Source organism: Phyllobates terribilis, unplaced genomic scaffold (assembly GCF_046119375.1).
Source record: "Phyllobates terribilis strain yellow unplaced genomic scaffold, ASM4611937v1 Scaffold_7__3_contigs__length_470593459, whole genome shotgun sequence".
Classification (NCBI taxonomy): Eukaryota; Metazoa; Chordata; class Amphibia; order Anura; family Dendrobatidae; genus Phyllobates; species Phyllobates terribilis.
Window position 1 is genome coordinate 434,114,327 of NW_027362767.1, and position 25,070 is coordinate 434,139,396.

General features: G+C 61.0%; 1 protein-coding gene across 3 annotated transcripts in view; it reads right to left on the minus strand.

The window, feature by feature from the left end:
* PPP1R13L (protein phosphatase 1 regulatory subunit 13 like) overlaps positions 1-17,272 on the minus strand; it is a 29,241-nt gene extending 11,969 nt beyond the window's left edge. For 2 of the 3 annotated variants that reach the window (XM_073642086.1, XM_073642087.1), the window contains exon 1: positions 17-166. In XM_073642086.1, coding sequence (XP_073498187.1) covers positions 17-105 — 89 coding nt within the window. In that variant the 5' untranslated portion in view covers positions 106-166. Of the gene's footprint in view, positions 1-16; positions 167-16,992 lie in introns of those variants that run through there. The other variant, XM_073642088.1, reaches the window with a different exon arrangement.
* Positions 17,273-25,070: the final 7,798 nt, after the last annotated feature.

Here is a 25,070-nt window from a genome sequence, read left to right on the forward strand (position 1 = left end):
ATCTCCATACACCCACCATATGCGGCTGCGCAGGTTCTTCCCTCTGGATAATGACGCCACACTCCCAAACCGTGCAAGTTTCGGTCGCTGCTGTGTCTGCACCATGATGTACTGCTCTGGATGTGAAGGTGCCAAACTGGTGCGAAATATAAACTGGGAGAGGGAGGCGCCAAACAGGAGGTTGCAACATCCACACATGTAGCAACACAGCGAACATAGAGACAGATGTAGCAGAGGCGAGAGTAATTGTCACAATGGGTCACAGTCTAGCACTCTGTTATCCGTGGTGTTACATAGGACTGCAGGTGACATCTACTACATTATCTGTACTCAGAGAGTTATCACTGTGTTATCTGTGGTGTTACATAGGACTGCAGGTGACATCTACTACATTATCTGTACTCAGAGTTATCACTGTGTTATCTGTGGTGTTACATAGGACTGCAGGTGACATCTACTACATTATCTGTACTCAGAGAGATATCACTGTGTTATCTGTGGTGTTACATAGGACTGCAGGTGACATCTACTACATTATCTGTACTCAGAGAGTTATCACTGTGTTATCTGTGGTGTTACATAGGACTGCAGGTGACATCTACTACATTATCTGTACTCAGAGAGATATCACTGTGTTATCTGTGGTGTTACATAGGACTGCAGGTGACATCTACTACATTATCTGTACTCAGAGAGTTATCACTGTGTTATCTGTGGTGTTACATAGGACTGCAGGTGGCATCTACTACATTATCTGTACTCAGAGTTATCACTGTGTTATCTGTGGTGTTACATAGGACTGCAGGTGACATCTACTACATTATCTGTACTCAGAGAGATATCACTGTGTTATCTGTGGTGTTACATAGGACTGCAGGTGACATCTACTACATTATCTGTACTCAGAGTTATCACTGTGTTATCTGTGGTGTTACATAGGACTGCAGGTGACATCTACTACATTATCTGTACTCAGAGAGATATCACTGTGTTATCTGTGGTGTTACATAGGACTGCAGGTGACATCTACTACATTATCTGTACTCAGAGAGTTATCACTGTGTTATCTGTGGTGTTACATAGGACTGCAGGTGACATCTACTACATTATCTGTACTCCGTTATCACTGTGTTATCTGTGGTGTTACATAGGACTGCAGGTGACATCTACTACGTTATCTGTACTCAGATATCACTGTTATCTGTGGTGTTACATAGGACTGCGGGTGACATTACTACATTACATAGGACTGCATGTGACATCTACTACATTATCTGTACTCAGAGAGTTATCACTTATCATCTGTGGTGTTACATAGGACTGCAGCGTGTGGCGAGCATACACCTGAGCGCCGGGCTCCTGACATCACTGGGGCGAGGCCACAATCTGGATTTATACACAGAAACTGTTGCATAACAGCCAGACACAGGCTGGATCCCAGCATTATATAATAACATCTAGAGCAGAGACTCAGATTATAGGAATCCACCCTCCCTGAAATCCCATCGACGTCCTGAACCAAAAGGTACATATACAGTGGCTTGTGAAAGTATTCACCCCCCACCTTGGCTTTTTACCTATTTTGTTACATTAGCACTGTTATTTTAACACTAAATAGTCTAAGGTGGTGAAGTGGGAAAATATAGGCATTTAATTTATGGGATCAAATAACTACGGTAAATACTGGCATGTGCATATGTATTCACCCCTTTTGCTATGAAGCCCCTAAAAATTTCTGGTGAAAGCAATTCCCTTCATAAGTCCCATAGTTAGTGGCAGGACGTCCACCTGTCTGCAATCTAAGTGTCACATGTCTGTCAGTATATACACTTTACCTTTTCTGAAAGGCAACAGAGGCTGCAACACCATTAACAAGAGGCACCACTAACCAAACACCACCATGAAGACCAAGGAGATCGCCAAACACCACCATGAAGACCAAGGAGATCGCCAAACACCACGAAGACCAAGGAGATCGCCAAACACCACGAAGACTAAGGAGATCGCCAAACACCACCATGAAGACCAAGGAGATCGCCAAACACCACCATGAAGACCAAGGAGATCGCCAAACACCACCACGAAGACCAAGGAGATCGCCAAACACCACCACGAAGACCAAGGAGATCGCCAAACACCACCACGAAGACCAAGGAGATCGCCAAACACCACCACGAAGACCAAGGAGATCGCCAAACACCACCACAAAGACCAAGGAGATCGCCAAACACCACCACAAAGACCAAGGAGATCGCCAAACACCACCACAAAGACCAAGGAGATCACCAAACACCACCACAAAGACCAAGGAGATCGCCAAACACCACCATGAAGACCAAGATCGCCAAACAAGCCGGGGACAAAGTTGTTGAGAAGTACAAGTCAGGGTTGGGTTATAGAAAAAAATCTCCCAATCGCTGATGGTCCCCGGAGCACCATCAAATCCATTATCATCAAATAGAAAGAACATGGTACCACAACAAACCTGCCAAGAGAGGGCGCCCACCAAAATTCTCAGCCCTGGCAAGGAGGGCATTAATCAGAGAGGCAGCACAGAGACCAAAGATTACTCTGAAGGAGCTTCAGAGTTCCCAAGCAGAAATTGGAGTATCTGTCCATACGACCACAATATGTCGTACACTCCATAGAGGTGGCCTTTATGGCAGAGTGGGGAGAAAAAAGCCGTTACTTAGTCACACAAATTGTAAGGCTCGTTTTGAGTTTGCCAAAATGTGGGAGTCTCCCCAAATGTATGGCGGAAGGTGCTGTGGTCAGAGGAGACCAAAATGTAACTTTTTGACCACCAAGGTAAACGCTGTGTCTGGTGCCAAACCAACACAGCTCTTCACCCCAAGAACACCATCCCCACAATCAAACATGGTGGTGGTAGCATTGTGCTGAGGGAATGTTTTTCGGAAGCAGGGACAGGGAAAATGGTCGGAGTCACGGGGAAGATGGATGGTGCAAAATACAGGGATATTCTTGAGCAAAACCTGTTTCAGTCTGTCAGTGATTAGAGACTGGGACGGAGGTTCACCTTCCAACAAGACAATGACCCAAAGCATACTGCTAAATCAACACTCGAGTGGTTTAAGGGGAAACGTGTAAATGTTCTGGAGTGGCAGAGTCATTGCCCAGACCTTAATCCATTGGAGAATCTGTGGTCAGACGTGAAGATCGCTGTTCACCAGAGGAAACCATCTAACCTGAAGGAGCTGGAGAAGTTTTACCTTGAGGAATGGGCAAAAATCCCAGTGGCCAGATGTGGAAAGCTCATAGAGACTTATCCAAAGCAACCTGCAGTTTTAATTGCCGCAAAAGGAGGCTCCACAAAGTACTGACTTTAGGGGGGTGAATAGTTATGAACAATGAAGTCTTCAGTTATTTTGTCCTGATTGTTTTACAATAAAAAGAAACCAAATGTTCACAGTTGTCAGCATGTTCTTTACATGAACTGATGCAAATCCAAAAAAAAACTGGAATTCTAGGTTGTGAGGTAGCAAAACACGAAAAATGCTAAGGGGGTGAATACTTTTGCATGCCACAGTATACATCTCTCCCATACTAAAGAGAATAGACCGAAAGCTTTCACATACAAGAAGACCCCCCCAATAGATCACAATATATAATGTACAGGATGCTCCCCACAGTGATCCTATTACTCGATACCAGGGGTTCTCCTAAAGGGGCCTCAAAGAGACCAAGGTGAGGGGGCATCACCGTCCATCACGTTTTCCTTTTTTGCCTCCTAAACCCAATATAGCATTCCAATAAATACAAAATGATTCAATTAAAGGGGTTGTCTCATCTGAACAGCAGCTCATCACCTCCCCAGCCAGGGGCGCTGTGCTCCTGCAGATTAAAATCTCGGATCAGCGCCACACAGCACAGACAATGAAGGCAGAGCGGCCACCTCCGCCGCACTCAGGACGGGGGCTGCAGAGCCGGGGGCACTGATCTCAAAGCCCCATTTTGGGTCAGACCCCCAGACATCAGAAATCATTCCCCACCCTAAGAGATAAAGGGCCAATACCAAAATATTCAATCATTAGCCCTATTAGTGCAGAGCGCTCCCCCTTCACACAAAGAACAGCCCCCAGCAGAGCGTTACCCTCCCACAACCCCTCCCCCTGCAGAACGGCCCTCCACACACACACACACACACACACAACACCCCCCCTCACCCCCCGCAGAACGTTCCACCCATACACGACACCCCCCCACAGAGCGGTACACACACACACACACGACCCCCCCCCCCCCCCGCAGAACAGTCCACACACATGACACCCCCACAGAGCGGTCCACACCCCCACACACACACACACACACACACGACACCCCCCCCCCCCCCCGCAGAACGGTACACACACGACCCCCCCCCGCAGAACGGTCCACACACACGACACCCCCCCCCCCCGCGCAGAACGGTCCACACACACGACCCCCCCCCGCAGAACAGTCCACACACACGACCCCCCCCCGCAGAACAGTCCACACACACGACCCCCCCGCAGAACAGTCCACACACATGACACCCCCACAGAGCGGTCCACACCCCCACACACACACACGACACCCCCCCCGCAGAACGGTACACACACACACACGACCCCCCCCCCCCCGCAGAACGGTCCACACACACGACCCCCCCGCCAGCAGAACGGTACACACACACACGACTCCCCTCCTGCAGAACGGTCCACACACACACACACGACACCTCCCCCCCCCGGAAGAACAGTCCACCCCCCCACCCCCACAGAACGGTCCACAAACACGACCCCCCCCCCGCGCAGAACGGTCCCACACACACACACACACGACTCCCCTCCCGCAGAACGGTCCCCCCCCACACACAAGCGATCTCCCTCCCGCAGAACGGTCCCCCCCCACACACACACAACCCCCCCTGCAGAACTCGCCCCCCCTCCCACAACTTGCCCCCACACACCTCTGCAGAACTTGCCCCCCTCCCACACACCCCCCACACCGAAAGGTACACACACACGCCCCCGCAGAACGGTCCCCTCACACACACGCGACCCCCCTTCCGCAGAACGGTCCCACACACACACACGCGACCCCCCTCCCGCAGAACGGTTCACACACACACACACACGCGCGCGACCCCCCTTCCGCAGAACGGTCTTCCCCCCACACGCACGCACCCCCACTCCCGCAGAACGGTCCCCCCCACACACGCACGCGACCCCCCTCCTGCAGAACGGACCTCCCCACACACACACGCGACCCCCCTCCTGCAGAACGGACCTCCCCACACACACGACTCCCCTCCTGCAGAACGGTCCCCCCCCACACACAAGCGACCTCCCTCCCGCAGAACGGTCCCCCCCCACACACGCGACCCCCCTCCCGCAGAACGGTCCCCCCCCCCACGCACAAGCGACCTCCCTCCCGCAGAATGGTCCCCCCCACACACAAGCGACCTCCCTCCCGCAGAACGGTCCCCCCTAAACACACGCGACCCTCCTCCCGCAGAACGGTCGCCCCCCCGCAGAACGGTTTCCCCCCCCACGCACAAGCGACCTCCCTCCCGCAGAATGGTCCCCCCCACACACGCAACCCCCCTCCCGCAGAATGGTCCCCCCCACACACGCAACCCCCCTCCCGCAGAACGGTCCCCCCCCACACACACGCGACCCCCCTCCCGCAGAGCGGTCCCCCCACACACACGCGACCCCCCTCCCGCAGAACGGTCCCCCCACACACACGCGACCCCCCTCCCGCAGAGCGGTCCCCCCACACACACGCGACCCCCCTCCCGCAGAACGGTCCCCCCACACACACGCGACCCCCTCCCCCGCAGAACGGTCCACAAACACGACACCCCCCCCACCACCGCAGAATGGGGGGGGGGGTCGTGTGTGTGGACCATTCTGCGGTGGTGGGGGGGTGTCGTGTTTGTGGACCGTTCTGCAGGAGGGAGGTCGCTTGTGCGTGGGAGGGGGGACCGTTCTGCGGAAGGGGGGTCGCGTGGGGGGGGACCGTTCTGCGGGATGGAGGTCGCTTGTGTGTGGGGGGTCGCGCGCGTGTGTGGGGGACCGTTCTGCGGGAGGTGGATCGCGTGTGTGTGTGGGGGGACCGTTCTTTGGGGGGGGGGTCGTGTGTGTGGACCAAAGAACGGTCCCCCCACACACACACGCGATCCACCTCCCGCAGAACGGTCCCCCCCCCCCCACGCGCGCGCGACCCCCCACCCCCCACACACAAGCGACCTCCATCCCGCAGAACGGTTCCCCCCCCCCCACGCGACCCCCCTTCCGCAGAACGGTCCCCCCTCCCACGCACAAGCGACCTCCCTCCTGCAGAACGGTCCCCCCGCCCACGCACAAGCGACCTCCCTCCTGCAGAATGGTCCCCCCCCACGCACAAGCGACCTCCCTCCTGCAGAACGGTCCCCCCGCCCACGCACAAGCGACCTCCCTCCTGCAGAACGGTCCCCCCGCCCACGCACAAGCGACCTCCCTCCTGCAGAACGGTCCCCCCGCCCACGCACAATCGACCTCCCTCCCGCAGAACGGTCCCCCCGCCCACGCAAAAGCGACCTCCCTCCCGCAGAACGGTCCCCCCGCCCACGCACAAGCGACCTCCCTCCCGCAGAACGGTCCCCCCGCCCACGCACAAGCGACCTCCCTCCTGCAGAACGGTCCCCCCGCCCACGCACAAGCGACCTCCCTCCTGCAGAACGGCCCCCCCCACGCAAAAGCGACCTCCCTCCCGCAGAACGGTCCCCCCCTACGCACAAGCGACCTCCCTCCCGCAGAACGGTCCCCCCCTACGCACAAGCGACCTCCCTCCCGCAGAACGGTTCCCCCCTACGCACAAGCGACCTCCCTCCCGCAGAACAGTCCCCCCCAAACACACGCGACCCTCCTCCCGCAGAACGGTCGCCCACCCCGCAGAACGGTTTCCCCCCCACACACACATGCGACCCCCCTCCCGCAGAACGGTCCCCCCCCCCACACACGCGACCCCCCTCCCGCAGAGCGGTCCCCCCACACACGCGACCCCAGTCCCGCAGAACGGTCCCCCCCCACACACATGCGACCCCCCTCCCGCAGGACGGTCCCCCCCCAAACACATGCGACCCCCCTCCCGCAGAACGGTCCCCCCACACACATGCGACCCCCCTCCCCCGCAGAACGGTCCACAAACACGACACCCCCCCACCACCGCAGAATGGTCCACACACACGACCCCCTCCCCCGCAGAACGGTCCACACAAGCGCGATCCCCTTCCCTCAGAACGGTCCCCCCACACACGCGATCCACCTCCCGCAGAACGGTCCCCCCCCACACACAAGCGACCTCCATCCTGCAGAACGGTCCCCCCCACGCGACCCCCCTTCCGCAGAACGGTCCCCCCCCACGCACAAGCGACCTCCCTCCTGCAGAACGGCCCCCCACGCACAAGCGACCTCCCTCCCGCAGAACGGTCCCCCCCACGCACAAGCGACCTCCCTCCCGCAGAACAGTCCCCCCCAAACACACGCGAACCTCCTCCCGCAGAACGGTCCGCCCCCCACACACACACACACGAGACCCCCCTCCCGCAGAACGGTCCGCCCCCCACACACACGACCCCCCTCCCGCAGAACGGTCCTCCCCTACACACACGACCCCCCTCCCGCAGAACGGTCCCCCCCCCACACGCACAAGCGACCTCCCTCCCGCAGAACGGTCCCCCCTACACACACACACAAGCGACCTCCCTCCCGCAGAACGGTCCCCCCTAAACACACGCGACCCTCCTCCCGCAGAACGGTCGCCCCCCCCCCCACACACACACACGCGACCCCCCTCCCGCAGAACGGTCGCCCCCTCACACATGCGACCCCCTCTCCCGCAGAACGGTCCTCCCCCACACACACACACGCGCGCGACCCCCCTCCCACACACACGCGACCCGCCTCCCGCAGAACGGTCCCCCCCACACACACAACCCCCCTCCCGCAGAACGGTCCCCCCCACACACACAACCCCCCTCCCGCAGAACGGTCCCCCCCACACACACACAACCCCCCTCCTGCAGAAAGGTCCCCCCCACACACACACACGCGATCCACCTCCCGCAGAACGGTCCCCCCCACACACACACACGCGATCCACCTCCCGCAGAACGGTCCCCCCCCCCACACACACACGCGCGCGACCCCCCTCCCGCAGAACGGTCCCCCCCCCACACACACACGCGCGCGACCCCCCTCCCGCAGAACGGTCCCCCCCACACACAAGCGACCTCCCTCCCGCAGAACGGTCCCCCCCCCACACACACACGACCCCTCCCTGCAGAACTCGCCCCCCCTCCCACAACTTGCCCCCACACACCCCTGCAGAACTTGCCTCCCTCCCACACACCCCTGCAGAACTTGCCTCCCTCCCACACACCCCTGCAGAACTTGCCCCCCTCCCACACACCCCTGCAGAACTTGCCCCCCTACACCCCTGCAGAACTTGCCCCCCTCCCACACACCCCTGCAGAACTTGCCCCCTCTCCCACAAACCCCTGCAGAACTTGCCCCCTCTCCCACACACCCCTGCAGAACTTGCCCCCTCTCCCACACACCCCTGCAGAACTTGCCCCCTCTCCCACACACCCCTGCAGAACTTGCCCCCTCTCCCACACACCCCTGCAGAACTTGCCCCCTCTCCCACACACCCCTGCAGAACTTGCCCCCTCTCCCACACACCCCTGCAGAACTTGCCCCCTCTCCCACACACCCCTGCAGAACTTGCCCCCCTCCCACACACCCCTGCAGAACTTGCCCCCCTCCCACACACCCCTGCAGAACTTGCCCCCACACACCCCTGCAGAACTTGCCCAATCTCCCACAACTTGCCCCCCCACACCCCTGCAGAAATGACCCCCCCCACACCGAACGGTACACATACAAGCCCCCGCAGAACGGTCCCCTCACACACACGCGACCCCCCTTCCGCAGAACGGTCCCACACACACACACGCGACCCCCCTCCCGCAGAACGGTTCCACACACACACACACACGCGCGCGACCCCCCTTCCGTAGAACGGTCTTCCCCCCACACGCACGCTCCCCCACTCCCGCAGAACGGTCTTTTCCCCCCCCACACGCACGCTCCCCCACTCCCACAGAACGGTCTTTCCCCCCCCACACGCACGCTCCCCCACTCCCGCAGAACGGTCCCCTCCACACACGCACGCGTCCCCCATCCCGCAGAAAGGTCTCCCCACACACGCACGCGACTCCCCTCCTGCAGAACGGTCCCCCTCCACAAGCACGCGACCCCGCAGAACGGTCCGCCCCCCTACACGCACGCGACCCCCCTCCCGCAGAACGGTACCCCCCCACACACGCGACCCCGCAGAACGGTCCCCCCCACACACGCACGCGACCCCCCTGCCGCAGAACGGTACCCCCCCACACACGCACGCGACCCCGCAGAACGGTTCCCCCCCACACGCACGCGACCCTGCAGAACGGTCCCCCCACACACGCACGTGACCACCCTCCCGCAGAACGGTTCCCCCCCACACACGCACGCGACCCCCCTCCCGCAGAACGGTCCTCCCCCCACACGCACGTGACCCCCCTCCCGCAGAACGGTCCTCCCCCCACACGCACTCTCCCCCACTCCCGCAGAACGGTCTTCCCCCCACACGCACGCTCCCCCACTCCCGCAGAACGGTCCCCCCCCCCACACACGCACGCGACCCCCATCCCGCAGAAAGGTCTCCCCACACACGCACGCGACCCCCTCCTGCAGAACGGACCCCCCCCACACACACACACACACACGACTCCCCTCCTGCAGAACGGTCCCCCCCCCACACACACACACGACCCCCCTCCTGCAGAACGGTCCCCCCCCCACACACACACACGACCCCCCTCCTGCAGAACGGTCCCCCCCCACACACACACACGACCCCCCTCCCGCAGAACGGCCCCCCCCACACACACACACATGACCCCCCTCCCGCAGAACGGCCCCCCCACACAACGGTCCCCCCCCAAACACACGCGACCCCCCTCCCGCAGAACGGTCACACACACGCGACCCCCCTCCCGCAGAACGGTCCCCCGCACACACACACACACACAACCCCCCTCCCGCAGAACGGTCCCCCCCACACACACACACGCGATCCACCTCCCGCAGAACGGTCCCCCCCCCACACACACAAGCGATCCACCTCCCGCAAAACGGTCCCCCCCCACACACACACAACCCCCCTCCCGCAGAACGGTCCCCCCCCCCCAGACACACAACCCCCCTCCCGCAGAACGGTCCCCCCCCCACACACACACAACCCCCCTCCCGCAGAACGGTCCCCCCCCCACACACACACAACCCCCCTCCCGCAGAACGGTCCCCCCCACACACACATGCGATCCACCTCCCGCAGAACGGTCCCCCCCCCCCCACACACACGCGCACGACCCCCCTCCCGCAGAACGGTCCCCCCCCCACACACAAGCGACCTCCCTCCCGCAGAACGGTCCCCCCCACACACACACGACCCCCCCCTGCAGAACTCGCCCCCCCTCCCACAACTTGCCCCCACACACCCACACACCCCTGCAGAACTTGCCCCCTCTCCCACAACTTGCCCCCCACCACACCAATGCAGAAATGACCCCCCCACACACTGAACGGTACACACACACGCGACCCCCCTCCCGCAGAACGGTCCCCCACACACACGCGACCCCCCTCCCGCAGAACGGTTCCCCCCACACACGCGACCCCCCTTCCGCAGAACGGTCTTCCCCCCACACACGCACGCGACCCCCCTTCCGCAGAAAGGTCCCCCCCACACACGCACGCGACCCCCCTCCCGCAGAAAGGTCCCCCCCACACACGCACGCGACCCCCCTCCCGCAGAAAGGTCTCCCCACAAACGCACGCGACCCCCCTCCCGCAGAACGGTCCCCCCCCAGACACGCACGCGACCCCCCTCCCGCAGAACGGTCCCCCCCAGACACGCACGCGACCCCCCTCCCGCAGAACGGTACCCCCCCAGACACGCACGCGACCCCCCTCCCGCAGAACGGTACCCCCCTACACACGCACGCGACAGCCCTCCCGCAGAACGGTCACCCCCCACGCACACGCGACCCCCCTCCCGCAGAACGGTCACCCCCCACGCACACGCGACCCCCCTCCCGCAGAACGGTCCTGTCCCCCACCCCACGCGACCCCCCTCCTGCAGAACGGTCCCCCCCACACGCACAAGCGACCTCCCTCCCGCAGAACGGTCCCCCCCCCACACACACAAGCGACCTCCCTCCCGCAGAACGGTCCCCCCCCCACACACACAAGCGACCTCCCTCCCGCAGAACGGTCCCCCCCACACACACACAAGCGACCTCCCTCCCGCAGAACGGTCCCCCCCACACACACACGCGACCTCCCTCCCGCAGAATGGTCCCCCCTAAACACACGCGACCCTCCTCCCGCAGAACGGTCGCCCCCCCGCAGAAAGGTTTCCCCCCCCCCGCACACACATGCGACCCCCCTCCCGCAGAACGGTCCTCCCCCACACACACACACGCGACCCGCCTCCCGCAGAACGGTCCCCCCCCACACACATGCGCGACCCCCCTCCCGCAGAACGGTCCCCCCACACACACATGCGACCCCCCTCCCGCAGAACGGTCCCCCCACACACACATGCGACCCCCCTCCCGCAGAACGGGTCCCCCCCCCACACACACACAGACGACCCCCCTCCCGCAGAACGGGTCCCCCCCCCCACCCCACACACACACACACACGACCCCCCTCCCGCAGAACGGGTCCCCCCCCACACACACACACGACCCCCCTCCCGCAGAACGGTCCCCCCCACACACACGCAACCCCCCTCCCGCAGAACGGTCCCCCCCACACACACGCGACCCGCCTCCCGCAGAACGGTCCCCCCCCCACAAACACAACCCCCCTCCCACAGAACGGTCCTCCCCACACACACAACCCCCCTCCTGCAGAACGGTCCCCCCCACACACACACATGTGATCCACCTCCCGCAGAACGGTTCCCCCCCCCACACACACGCGCGCGACCCCCCTCCCGCAGAACGGTCCCCCCCACACACAAGCGACCTCCCTCCCGCAGAACGGTCCCCCCCACACACACACACGACCCCCCCCTGCAGAACTCGCCCCCCCTCCCACAACTTGCCCCCACACACCCCTGCAGAACTTGCCCCCCTTTTCCACACACCCCTGCAGAACTTGCCCCCCTTTCCCACACACCCCTGCAGAACTTGCCCCCCTCTCCCACACACCCCTGCAGAACTTGCCCCCCTCTCCCACAACTTGCCCCCACACACCCCTGCAGAACTTGCCCCCCTCTCCCACACACCCCTGCAGAACTTGCCCCCCTCTCCCACACACCCCTGCAGAACTTGCCCCCCTCTCCCACACACCCCTGCAGAACTTGCCCCCCTCTCCCACACACCCCTGCAGAACTTGCCCCCCTCTCCCACACACCCCTGCAGAACTTGCCCCCCACTCCCACACACCCCTGCAGAACTTGCCCCCCACTCCCACACACCCCTGCAGAACTTGCCCAATCTCCCACAACTTGCCCCCCCCCACACCGAACGGTACACATACACGCCCCCGCAGAACGGTCCCCTCACACACACGCGACCCCCGTTCCGCAGAACGGTCCCACACACACACGCGACCCCCCTCCCGCAGAACGGTTACACACACACACGCGACCCCCACCTTCCGCAGAACGGTCTTCCCCCCACACGCACGCTCCCCCACTCCCGCAGAACGGTCTTCCCCCCCACACGCACGCTCCCCCACTCCCGCAGAACGGTCCCCCCCACACACGCACGCGACTCTCCTTCTGCAGAACGGACCCCCCCCCCACACACACACACACGACTCCCCTCCTGCAGAACGGTCCCCCCCACACGCACGCGACCCCGCAGAACGGTCCCCCCCACAAGCACGCGACCCCGCAGAACGGTCCGCCCCCCCACACGCACGCGACCCCCCTCCCGCAGAACGGTACCCCCCAACACACGCACGCGACCCCGCAGAACGGTCCCCCCCCACACGCACGCGACCCTGCAGAACGGTCCCCCCCACACGCACGCGACCCCCCTCCCGCAGAACGGTACCCCCCCACACACGCGACCCCGCAGAACGGTCCCCCCCCACACGCACGCGACCCCCATCCCGCAGAACGGTATCCCCCCACACACGCACGCGACCCCCCTCCCGCAGAACGGTATCCCCCCACACACACGCGACCCCCCCTCCCGTAGAACGGTCCCCCCCACACACGCACGCGACCCCCCTCCCGCAGAACGGTACCCCCCCACACACGCGACCCCCCTCCCGCAGAACGGTACCCCCGCACACACGCGCGACCTCCCCTCCCGTAGAACGGTTCTCACACACACGCGACCCCCCTCCCGTAGAACGGTCCCCCCCACACACGCACGCGACCCCCCTCCCGCAGAACGGTCCTCCCCCACACACGCACGCGACCCCCCTCCCGCAGAACGGTCCTCCCCCCACACACGCACGCGACCCCCCTCCCGCAGAACGGTCCTCCCCCCACACACGCACGCGACCCCCCTCCCGCAGAACGGTCCTCCCCCCACACACGCGACCCCCCTCCCGCAGAACGGTCCTCCCCCCACACGCACGCGACCCCCCTCCCGCAGAACGGTCCTCCCCCCACACGCACGCGACCCCCCTCCCGCAGAACGGTCCTCCCCCCACACGCACGCGACCCCCCTCCCGCAGAACGGTCCTCCCCCCACACGCACGCTCCCCCACTCCAGCAGAACGGTCTTCCCCCCACACGCACGCTCCCCCACTCCCGCAGAACGGTCCCCCCCACACACGCACGCGACCCCCATCCCGCAGAAAGGTCTCCCCACACACGCACGCGACCCCCCTCCTGCAGAACGGACCCCCCACACGCACACATGACTCCCCTCCTGCAGAACGGTCCCCCCCCACACACACGACCCCCCTCCCGCAGAACGGTCCTCCCCCCACTCCCGCAGAAAGGTCTCCCCACACACGCACGCAACCCCCCTCCTGCAGAACGGACCCCCCCACACACACGACTCCCCTCCTGCAGAAGGGTCACCCCCCACACGCACGCGACCCCGCAGAACGCGACCCCCCCTCCCGTAGAACGGTACCCCCCCCACACACGCACGCGACCCCCCTCCCGCAGAACGGACTCCCCCACACACACGACTCCCCTCCTGCAGAAGGGTCACCCCCCACACGCACGCGACCCCGCAGAACGCGACCCCCCCTCCCGCAGAACGGTACCCCCCCACACACGCACGCGACCCCCCTCCCGCAGAACGGTCCTCCCCCCACACGCACGCTCCCCCACTCCAGCAGAACGGTCTTCCCCCCACACGCACGCTCCCCCACTCCAGCAGAACGGTCTTCCCCCCACACGCACGCTCCCCCACTCCCGCAGAACGGTCCCCCCCACACACGCACGCGACCCCCATCCCGCAGAAAGGTCTCCCCACACACGCACGCGACCCCCCTCCTGCAGAACGGACCCCCCACACGCACACATGACTCCCCTCCTGCAGAACGGTCCCCCCCCACACACACGACCCCCCTCCCGCAGAACGGTCCTCCCCCCACTCCCGCAGAAAGGTCTCCCCACACACGCACGCAACCCCCCTCCTGCAGAACGGACCCCCCCACACACACGACTCCCCTCCTGCAGAAGGGTCACCCCCCACACGCACGCGACCCCGCAGAACGCGACCCCCCCTCCCGCAGAACGGTACCCCCCCCACACACGCACGCGACCCCCCTCCCGCAGAACGGACTCCCCCACACACACGACTCCCCTCATGCAGAAGGGTCACCCCCCACACGCACGCGACCCCGCAGAACGCGACCCCCCCTCCCGCAGAACGGTACCCCCCCACACAAGCACGCGACCCCCCTCCCGCAGAATGGTTCCCCCCCACACACGCACGCGACCCCCCTCCCGCAGAACGGTTCCCCCTCCCACACGCACGCGACCCCCCTCCTGCAGAACGGTCCTCCCCCCACACGCACGCGACCCCCTCCCGCAGAACGGTCCCCCCCACACACGCACGCGACCCCCCTCCCGTAGAACGGACCCCCCACACACACACACACACACACACACACGAGTCCCCTCCTGCAGAACGGTCCCCCCCCCACACGCGACCCCGCTCCCGCAGAACGGTCCCCCCCCACACGCACGAGACCCTGCAGAACGCCCCCCCCCACACGCACGCGACCCCCCTCCCGCAGAACGGTCCCCCGCCCACACACACGACCCCCCTCCCGCAGAACGGTCCCCCGCCCACACACACACGACCCCCCTCCCGCAGAACGGTCCCCCCCCCACAACCACACGACCCCCCCTCTCGCAGAACGGTCACCCACACACACACACGACCCCCCCTCCCGCAGAACGGTCACCCACACACACGACCCCCCCTCCCGCAGAACAGTCACCCCCACACACACACACACACACACGACCCCCCCTGCAGAACTTGCCCCCCCCCACACCCCCCTGCAGAACTTGCCCCCTCTCCCACAACTTGCCCCCCCACACCCCTGCAGAACTTGCCCCCCTCCCATACACCCCTGCAGAACTGACCCCCCACACCAAACGGTACACACACGCCCCCGCAGAACGGTCCCCCCCCCACACGCACGCGAACCCCCTCCCGCAGAACGGTCCCCCCACACACGCACGTGACCCCCCTCCCGCAGAACGGTCCCCCACACACACACACGCGACCCCCCTCCCGCAGAAAGGTCCCCCCCCACACACACACACACACAACCCCCCCTCCTGCAGAACGGTCCCCCCCGCACACACACGAACCCACAACCCTACAGAACTGACCCCCCCACACCCCTGCAGAACTTGCCCCCTTCCACACACCCCTGCAGAACGTACCCCCTCTCCCACAGAAAGGTCTAACCCCCCCCACACGACCCCCCCTCCCACAGAACGGTCACCCCCCACACACACGACCCCCCCTCCCGCAGAACGGTCCCCCCCACACACACACGACCCCCCCCTCCCGCAGAATGGTCTCCCCACACACACACACGACCCCCCCAGCAGAACTTGCCCCCCCCCACACACACACACGACCCCCCTCCCGCAGAACGCCCCCCCCACACACACGCGACCCCCCTCCCGCAGAACTCTCCCCCTCCTGCAGAACGCTCCCCCCCCCACACACACAACCGTCCCCCCCACAACACACACACGACCCCCCTCCCGCAGAACGCCCCCCCCACACACACGCGACCCCCCTCCCGCAGAACGGTCCCCCACACACACGCGACCCCCCTCCCGCAGAACGCCCCCCCCACACACACGCGACCCCCCCTCCCGCAGAACTTGCCCCCTCTCCCACACACCCCCGCAGAACTTGCCCCCTCTCCCACACACCCCCGCAGAACTTGCCCCCCCTCCCACACACCCCTGCAGAACTTGCCCCCCCTCCCACACACCCCCGCAGAACTTGCCCCCTCTCCCACACACCCCCGCAGAACTTGCCCCCTCTCCCACACACCCCCGCAGAACTTGCCCCCTCTCCCACACACCCCCGCAGAACTTGCCCCCTCTCCCACACACCCCCGCAGAACTTGCCCCCTCTCCCACACACCCCCGCAGAACTTGCCCCCTCTCCCACACACCCCCGCAGAACTTGCCCCCCCTCCCACACACCCCCGCAGAACTTGCCCCCCCTCCCACACACCCCTGCAGAACGTACCCCCTCTCCCACAACTTGCCCCCTCTCCCACAACTTGCCCCGCCACACCCCTACAGAACTGATCCCCCCACACCCCTGCAGTACTTGCCCCCCTCCCCTCCCGAACGTACCCCCCACGCATGGATTTCCTCTACATGACACTCATCGGCAGAGCATTCCCCCTCCCAGCACAGCCCTCCGGGGGTCTCTCTCACCTGCTCACCAGCAGCCGCCCCTTCCTTGCACTTTCGGGGAGACTTTTTCTCCTCTCTCGTTACTTGGCAAAGTCTCGGCGCAAGCCCCGCCCCCACATTCCAGGACACGCAGGTATCTCCGCAGCCACAGGTGGGGCCGGCGCATGGAATGCCGGGACTTGTAGTCCTGAACCTGCCCCATCGCCTCAATATTGGAACAGGCGAGCAATAAGCGGACTACAAGTCCCAAAAGCGCCCGCGTCTTGCAGATTAAAGCCGCACCTCCCAGCATTCCCCAAGGATCGGACAGGACTGGCAGCGTCACGTGGTGCTCCCCGGTGGTCACCGGAAATGATCATAGCACGACTCACAATAATCCCAGATAACTGCACTGATTTCCCACAGTTTAGGTTTCACACTAAGAACCGTCACTTTCCACAGTTTTCGTCGTTGTAGAGGAGTGAAATACTTTACAACTCGTAGTTTTTATAGCAAACTCTCTAGATGCAATGTGTTATAAGTGTTCTCGTTGTGATGGAGCAAAATCCATAATTCCATTCTTCTTACTATATGGGATAAAGAACGTCATCGCTCGGGTAATTACTGATGCAGCAATGGCCGCCTTACATCAGCTTTTCTTTGTTCTTTTACTTTACATTTTAATATGAACTTTAGTGACTTTTCAACAAGAAACCTGTGATCACATCTATCACTCCAGACCCCACACACTACACATGGAGGACAGGGAGAGAGTGATAGACCCCACACTACACATGGAGGACAGGTAGAGAGTGACAGACCCTGCACTACACATGGAGGACAGGTAGAGAGTAACAGACCCCGCACTACACATGGAGGACAGGGAGAGAGTGACAGACCCCACACTACACATGGAGGACAGGTAGAGAGTGACAGACCCTGCACTACACATGGAGGACAGGTAGAGAGTGACAGACCCTGCACTACACATGGAGGACAGGGAGAGAGTGACAGACCCCGCACTACACATGGAGGACAGGTAGAGAGCGACAGACCCCACACTACACATGGAGGACAGGTAGAGAGTGACAGACCCTGCACTACACATGGAGGACAGGGAGAGAGTGACAGACCCCATACTACACATGGAGGACAGGTAGAGAGTGACAGACCCCGCACTACACATGGAGGACAGGGAGAGAGTGATAGACCCCACACTACACATGGAGGACAGGTAGAGAGTGACAGACCCTGCACTACACATGGAGGACAGGGAGAGAGTGACAGACCCCGCACTACACATGGAGGACAGGTAGAGAGTGACAGACCCCGCACTACACATGGAGGACAGGTAGAGAGTGACAGACCCCGCACTACACATGGAGGACAGGTAGAGAGTCCCGCACTACACATGGAGGACAGGTAGAGAGTGACAGACCCCGCACTACACATGGAGGACAGGTAGAGAGTGACAGACCCCGCACTACACATGGAGGACAGGTAGAGAGTGACAGACCCCACACTACACATGGAGGACAGGTAGAGAGTGACAGACCCCACACTACACATGGAGGACAGGTAGAGAGTGACAGACCCCACACTACACATGGAGGACAGGTAGAGAGTGACAGACCCTGCACTACACATGGAGGACAGGTAGACAGTGACAGACCCCACACTACACATGGAGGACAGGTAGAGAGCGACAGACCCCACACTACACATGGAGGACAGGTAGAGAGCGACAGACCCCACACTACACATGGAGGACAGGGAGAGAGCGACGGACCCCACACTACACATGGAGGACAGGTAGAGAGCGACAGACCCCACACTACACATGGAGGACAGGTAGAGAGCGACAGACCCCGCACTACACATGAAGGACAGGTAGAGAGCGACAGACCCAACACTACACATGGAGGACAGGTAGAGAGTGACAGACCCCACACTACCCATGGAGGACAGGTAGACAGTGACAGACCCTACAGTACATATGGAGGACAGGTAGACAGTGACAGACCCCGCACTACAGATGGAGGACAGGGAGAGAGAGACAGACCCCACACTACACATGGAGGACAGGGAGAGAGTGACAGACCCTACAGTACATATGGAGGACAGGTAGACAGTGACAGACCCCGCACTACAGATGGAGGACAGGTAGAGAGTGACAGACCCCACACTACACATGGAGGACAGGTAGAGAGTGACAGACCCCGCACTACACATGGAGGACAGGTAGAGAGTGACAGACCCCGCACTACACATGGAGGACAGGTAGAGAGTGACAGACCCCGCACTACACATGGAGGACAGGTAGAGAGTGACAGACCCCGCACTACACATGGAGGACAGGGAGAGAGTGACAGACCCCACACTACACATGGAGGACAGGTAGAGAGCGACAGACCCCACACTACACATGGAGGACAGGGAGAGAGCGACGGACCCCACACTACACATGGAGGACAGGTAGAGAGCGACAGACCCCGCACTACACATGAAGGACAGGTAGAGAGCGACAGACCCAACACTACACATGGAGGACAGGTAGAGAGTGACAGACCCCACACTACACATGGAGGACAGGTAGAGAGTGACAGACCCCACACTACACATGGAGGACAGCAGAGAGTGACAGACCCCACACTACACATGGAGGACAGGGAGAGAGTGACAGACCCCACACTACACATGGAGGACAGCAGAGAGTGACAGACCCCACACTACACATGGAGGACAGGGAGAGAGTGACAGACCCCACACTACACATGGAGGACAGGGAGAGAGTGACAGACCCCACAATACACATGGAGGGCAGGTAGTGTGTAGCGTCGGCGTCCCTGCCTCCTGCTAGGCAGGGACGCTGTTCCCCTCACCTCTCCGCTCCGAGCCCGGCGTCTTCCTCCCGCTCTGCTGGCAGCGCGCGCTCCTTCCCCTCTCTTAAAGGGGCCGCGCGCGCCGTCCTAAGGAGTCCCCGGCCAATGGCCGGAGGATTTCTCCATATATAAGGCACCTCCTCCAAAATGGAGGTGCCCGAGCAATGTTGTAGCATAGTTCATCACTCTGCTTCAGCCCTCAGGTCCCGTTACCAGTTATCTGCCAGTTTCCTGCCAATTTCCTGTCTGATACCTGCCTGACTCGTGTCTATCTGCTGTTATTCCTGCGGTCCGACAGTCTGCCTACCAGCCCTGCCAGTCTGTCTATGGATCCGTCTGCCCGCTCACCTGGGAGCGCTCACCTGCTACCTGCCTGCTAGCCTACCTGGAGGCTCTGCCGTCACGTGCTGTGACCACCTGCCTGTCCAGAGAATCTTACCCGCTCACCTGGGAGCGCTCACCTGCTACCTGCCCGCTAGCCTACCTGGAGGCTCTGCCGTCACGTGCTGTGACCACCTGCCCGTCCAGAGACTCTTGCCTGCTCACCTGGGAGCGTCCACCTGTTACCTGCCTGTTTGCCTACCTGGAGGCTCTGCCGTCACTTGCTGTGACCACCCGCTTGTCCAGAGACTCTCGCCCGCTCACCTGGGAGCGTCCACCCGCTACCTGCCTGCTTGCCTACCTGGAGGCTCAGCCGTCACTTGCTGTGACCACCCGCTTGTCCAGAGACTCTCGCCCGCTCACCTGGGAGCGTCCACCCGCTACCTGCCTGCTTGCCTACCTGGAGGCTCAGCCGTCACTTGCTGTGACCACCCGCTTGTCCAGAGACTCTCGCCCGCTCACCTGGGAGCGTCCACCCGCTACCTGCCTGCTAGCCTACCTGAAGGCTTAGCCATCACTTGCCGTGACCACACGCCTGTCAAGAGACTGCCCCCGTCACTTGCCATGACCTCCTGCCCTCTTACCCAGAGACTGTCCCCGTCACTGGCCGTGATCTCCTGCCCTCTTACCTAGAGACTGTCCCCGTCACTTGCCATGATCTCCTGCCCTCTTACCCAGAGACTGTCCCCGTCACTAGCCGTGACTGCCTGCCCGCCTTCCCTGGGTGTCACCCGCTTCCTTACAAGGACTGCCCCTTTGTATAGTTGCTCTGTGGTTCCACCTCCCAGACCCCTTACAGTTTGCTCGGGCCATGGAACCCGGTGGCACCCAAGCTCCCTCGCTCTCGGACCTATGTCATGAACTGTCCCGTCAGCGGTCCCAACAGGAGTCCATCCTGAGTCACCTGCGGAATGTCAACTCTCGCCTGGACACTCTGACTGCTCCACCAGCAACCACCGCTAGTGTCATGACTCGCAACCCGGCAACACCACTGCCCACCAATACCATGGTATCCTGCCCCGGACCCCGGCTTTCTGCACCCCCTCGCTTCGGAGGTGACCCCGCTCAAGCTCGGGGCTTCATAAACCAGTGCACCCTGCACTTTGAACTCTTGTCCCACCAGTTTATCTCCGACCGGGCCAAAGTAGCCTTCATCATGTCCCATCTCACGGGGGAGGCACTGACTTGGCTAAATCCTCTATGAGAGAGAGGAGACCCCCTGGTGACCGACCTGCCAGCCTTTCTCACGGCTTTCCGGAAAGTCTTCGACGAACCCAGACGGAAGACCTCATCCGCATCATCTCTGCTACGCCTCCATCAAGAAAATCTCACCGTTGGCCAATATGCCATACGGTTCCGTACCCTTGCCTCGGAGCTGGCCTGGGATAACGACGCCCTGGTGTCTGTCTTTTGGGAGGGTCTGTCCGGCCGTATTAAAGATGAACTCGCCGGTCGGGACATTCCTACCACTCTCGACGACTTAATAACTCTTGCCACCCGGATTGACATCCGGTTCCAGGAGCGCGCCAAAGAGGTCACCCGTGAGAGGAGGTTTCCACGTCTAGCCCCTACCTTTCAGAAACCCGTCTCTTCTCCCGCTACTCCCCAAGCGCACTCTTCCGAACCTATGCAGGTCGACCAGACCAAGATGCTCAAAACCCATCAAGAGTTACGCCGAGCTGAGGGGAGCTGCTTCTACTGTGGCAGTAAGGAGCACCGGATCCGTACCTGCCCGGAGAGGTCGAGAAACGCCTGTGTCTAGGATCGCTCAGAGAGGTCGTCCTAGACAAGAATAAACCCTCTCCTTCTCTGTTGCTGTCGGTCTCTATCATCTGCGGGGAGAACCGTTATTTTGAACTAGCCCAACTTGACTCTGGAGCTGCCGGAAATCTCATTTCTCAGTCCCTGGTAGAAAAATACCTCTTTCCCACCAAACCTCTGGCTGTACCCTTATCTGTCGCTGCCATGGATGGGGGCCTCTTACCACGTCCCATCCACCGAATCCATTACTCTGCAGGTGGGAATGCTGCACTCTGAGAGCATCTTCTTTCATGTTCTGCCTGGACTCTCTCACGCCCTCTTGCTAGGCCTACCTTGGCTTCAGAGACATGCACCCGTGCTTGATTGGCAGACCGGAGAAGTCCTTCGCTGGGGACAGGACTGCCATAAGACTTGTTTAGTTCCCGTCCATCCTGTCCGTCCTTCTCCTACCCCTGCTAATCTACCTGGACTTCCGATTCCCTATTGGTCTTATGCGGACGTCTTTAATAGAAAGGAGGCAGAGACATTACCCCCTCATAGACCATACGACTGCCCAATCGACCTGTTACCCGGCGCTACTCCTCCCCGTGGGCGTATTTACCCTTTGTCCGCTGCTGAGACCCGGTCCATGTCTGAATATATTGAGGAGAATCTGGCCCGGGGATTTATCCGGAAATCTACCTCCCCGGCGGGAGCAGGCTTCTTCGTTAAAAAGAAGGACGGCTCACTCCGTCCCTGTATAGACTATAGAGGCCTTAACCAGATCACGGTGAAGAATAAATACCCCCTTCCGCTCATTCCGGAATTATTTGACCGTCTGAGGGGGGCTAGAATCTTCACCAAGCTGGACCTCCGTGGGGCCTATAACCTGGTCCGTATCCGTCAGGGGGATGAATGGAAGACGGCATTCAACATCCGGGACGGCCACTATGAATACCTGGTAATGCCCTTTGGTCTCTGTAACGCTCCCGCCGTCTTTCAAGAGTTGGTCAATGACATCTTCCGGGACCTTCTCTACTCCTGCGTAGTGGTGTACCTGGACGACATCTTGGTCTTCTCTCCGGATCTTCTCACTCACCGGAGGGATGTTTGTCAGGTCCTGCTCAGGCTCAGGCAGAACCACCTCTACGCTAAATATGAGAAGTGCCTCTTTGAGCAGACCTCGCTTCCGTTTTTGGGCTACATAATTTCTCAGACCGGCCTATGAATGGATCCTGAGAAACTGTCTGCCATCGAGAAGTGACCTCGACCAGAGGGGTTGAAGGCTATTCAGCGGTTACTGGGCTTCGCCAACTACTACTGCCTCTTCATACCGCACTTCTCTTCCCGGACTGCCCCAATCTCTGCGCTCACCCGTAAGGGCACTAATCCCAGAGAATGGCCACCCGAAGCAGAGGAAGCCTTTCTTTCCTTAAAACAGGCTTTCTCTTCCGCCCCGGTGCTGCATCGCCCGGACGGCAACAAGCAATTTTTCCTGGAAGTTGATGCCTCCTCCTCTGGAGCCGGAGCGGTACTTACCCAAAAATCGTCTTCCGGAAGAATGGTAACTTGCGGCTTCTTCTCCAAACTCTTCTCCTCTTCTGAGCGCAACTATTCTATAGGAGACCGAGCGTTATTGGCCATTAAGCTGGCATTGGAGGAGTGGCGTTACCTGCTCGAGGGGGCTCTTCACCCGGTAATAATTTACATGGACCACAAGAACTTGGCTTACCTCCAGAGTGCCCAGAGACTTAACCCGCGCCAAGCCCGGTGGTCCTTGTTTTTTGCTCGCTTTGATTTCGTTCTTCATTTTTGCCCGGCTGACAAAAACATCAAAGCTGACGCCTTGTCCCGATCCTTCCTGGAGTCTGATCTCGAGGAGGAACCTAAACACATCATCGATCCCGCCAGAGTAATGCAGGTGGCTCCCGTGAATCTAAATCGTCTCCCTCCCGGTAAGACGTTCGTAACTGTACCTGATCGGGAGAAGATCCTACACTGGGGTCACTCGTCTAAGCTAGCTGGCCACGCCGGTCAGAAAAAGACCCTCCAGCTTATTACCCGGCACTACTGGTGGCCTACCCTGCACAAGGACGTAATAGACTTTGTTTCTGCCTGTGTGTCCTGCGCCCGCAACAAGGATCCAAGACACCTGCCAGCCGGTCGCCTTCTTCCTCTTCCAGTACCTGCTGCCCCCTGGCAGCATATAGCTATGGACTTTATTACAGATCTCCCTGTCTCTGCCAGTTGTACGGTCATTTGGGTGGTCGCTGACCGCTTTTCCAAGATGGCTCACTTCATTCTCCTGCCGGGCCTCCCGTCTGCACCCGAGCTGGCTAAAGACTTTATCCGCCACATCTTCCGTCTCCATGGCCTGCCTCTCCACATCGTATCGGATCGTGGGGTTCAGTTCACCTCACGCTTCTGGAGAGCCACATGTAAGTTGCTTGACGTCACTCTGGACTTCTCCTCCGCTTACCATCTACAGTCCAATGGTCAAGTGGAGCGGATCAATCAGAACCTGACCAGTTACCTCCGGCACTTCGTTAATGCCCACCATTCAGACTGGGTGGATCTCCTACCATGGGCCGAATTCTCTTACAATAACCACGAGAGCGAATCGTCCTCCAAATCCCCGTTTTTTGTAGTCTTCGGTCAGCATCCTCGGATCCCATTTCCCGTCTCCACCTCGGTGGACAATCCGGCTGCGGAATCTCTCGTTAGCAAATTTTCCTCCATTTGGGAGAGTACCTGATCCGCACTCCTTCAGTCGTCCGAGCGGATGAAAAAACACGCTGACAAAAGACGCCTGGATCCTCCACAATTCCGTCCTGGAGATAAAGTTTGGCTCTCGTCCAAGTATGTCCGGCTCAAGATTCCTTCCTACAAGTTAGGGCCTCGGTTCATCGGCCCACTGGAAGTTATCAAACAGATCAACCCGGTGGCCTATAAATTGAAACTCCCGGCCAACTTGCGGATCCCTAACTCCTTCCATGTATCTCTCCTCAAACCCGTGGTACTTAACTCTTTCTCCAAGTCTACAGGTACGCCTCCTGCTCCGGTTTCCGCTGAAAACGAGTTTGAGGTAGAGAACATTCTGGCCACCAAAAGGGTAAG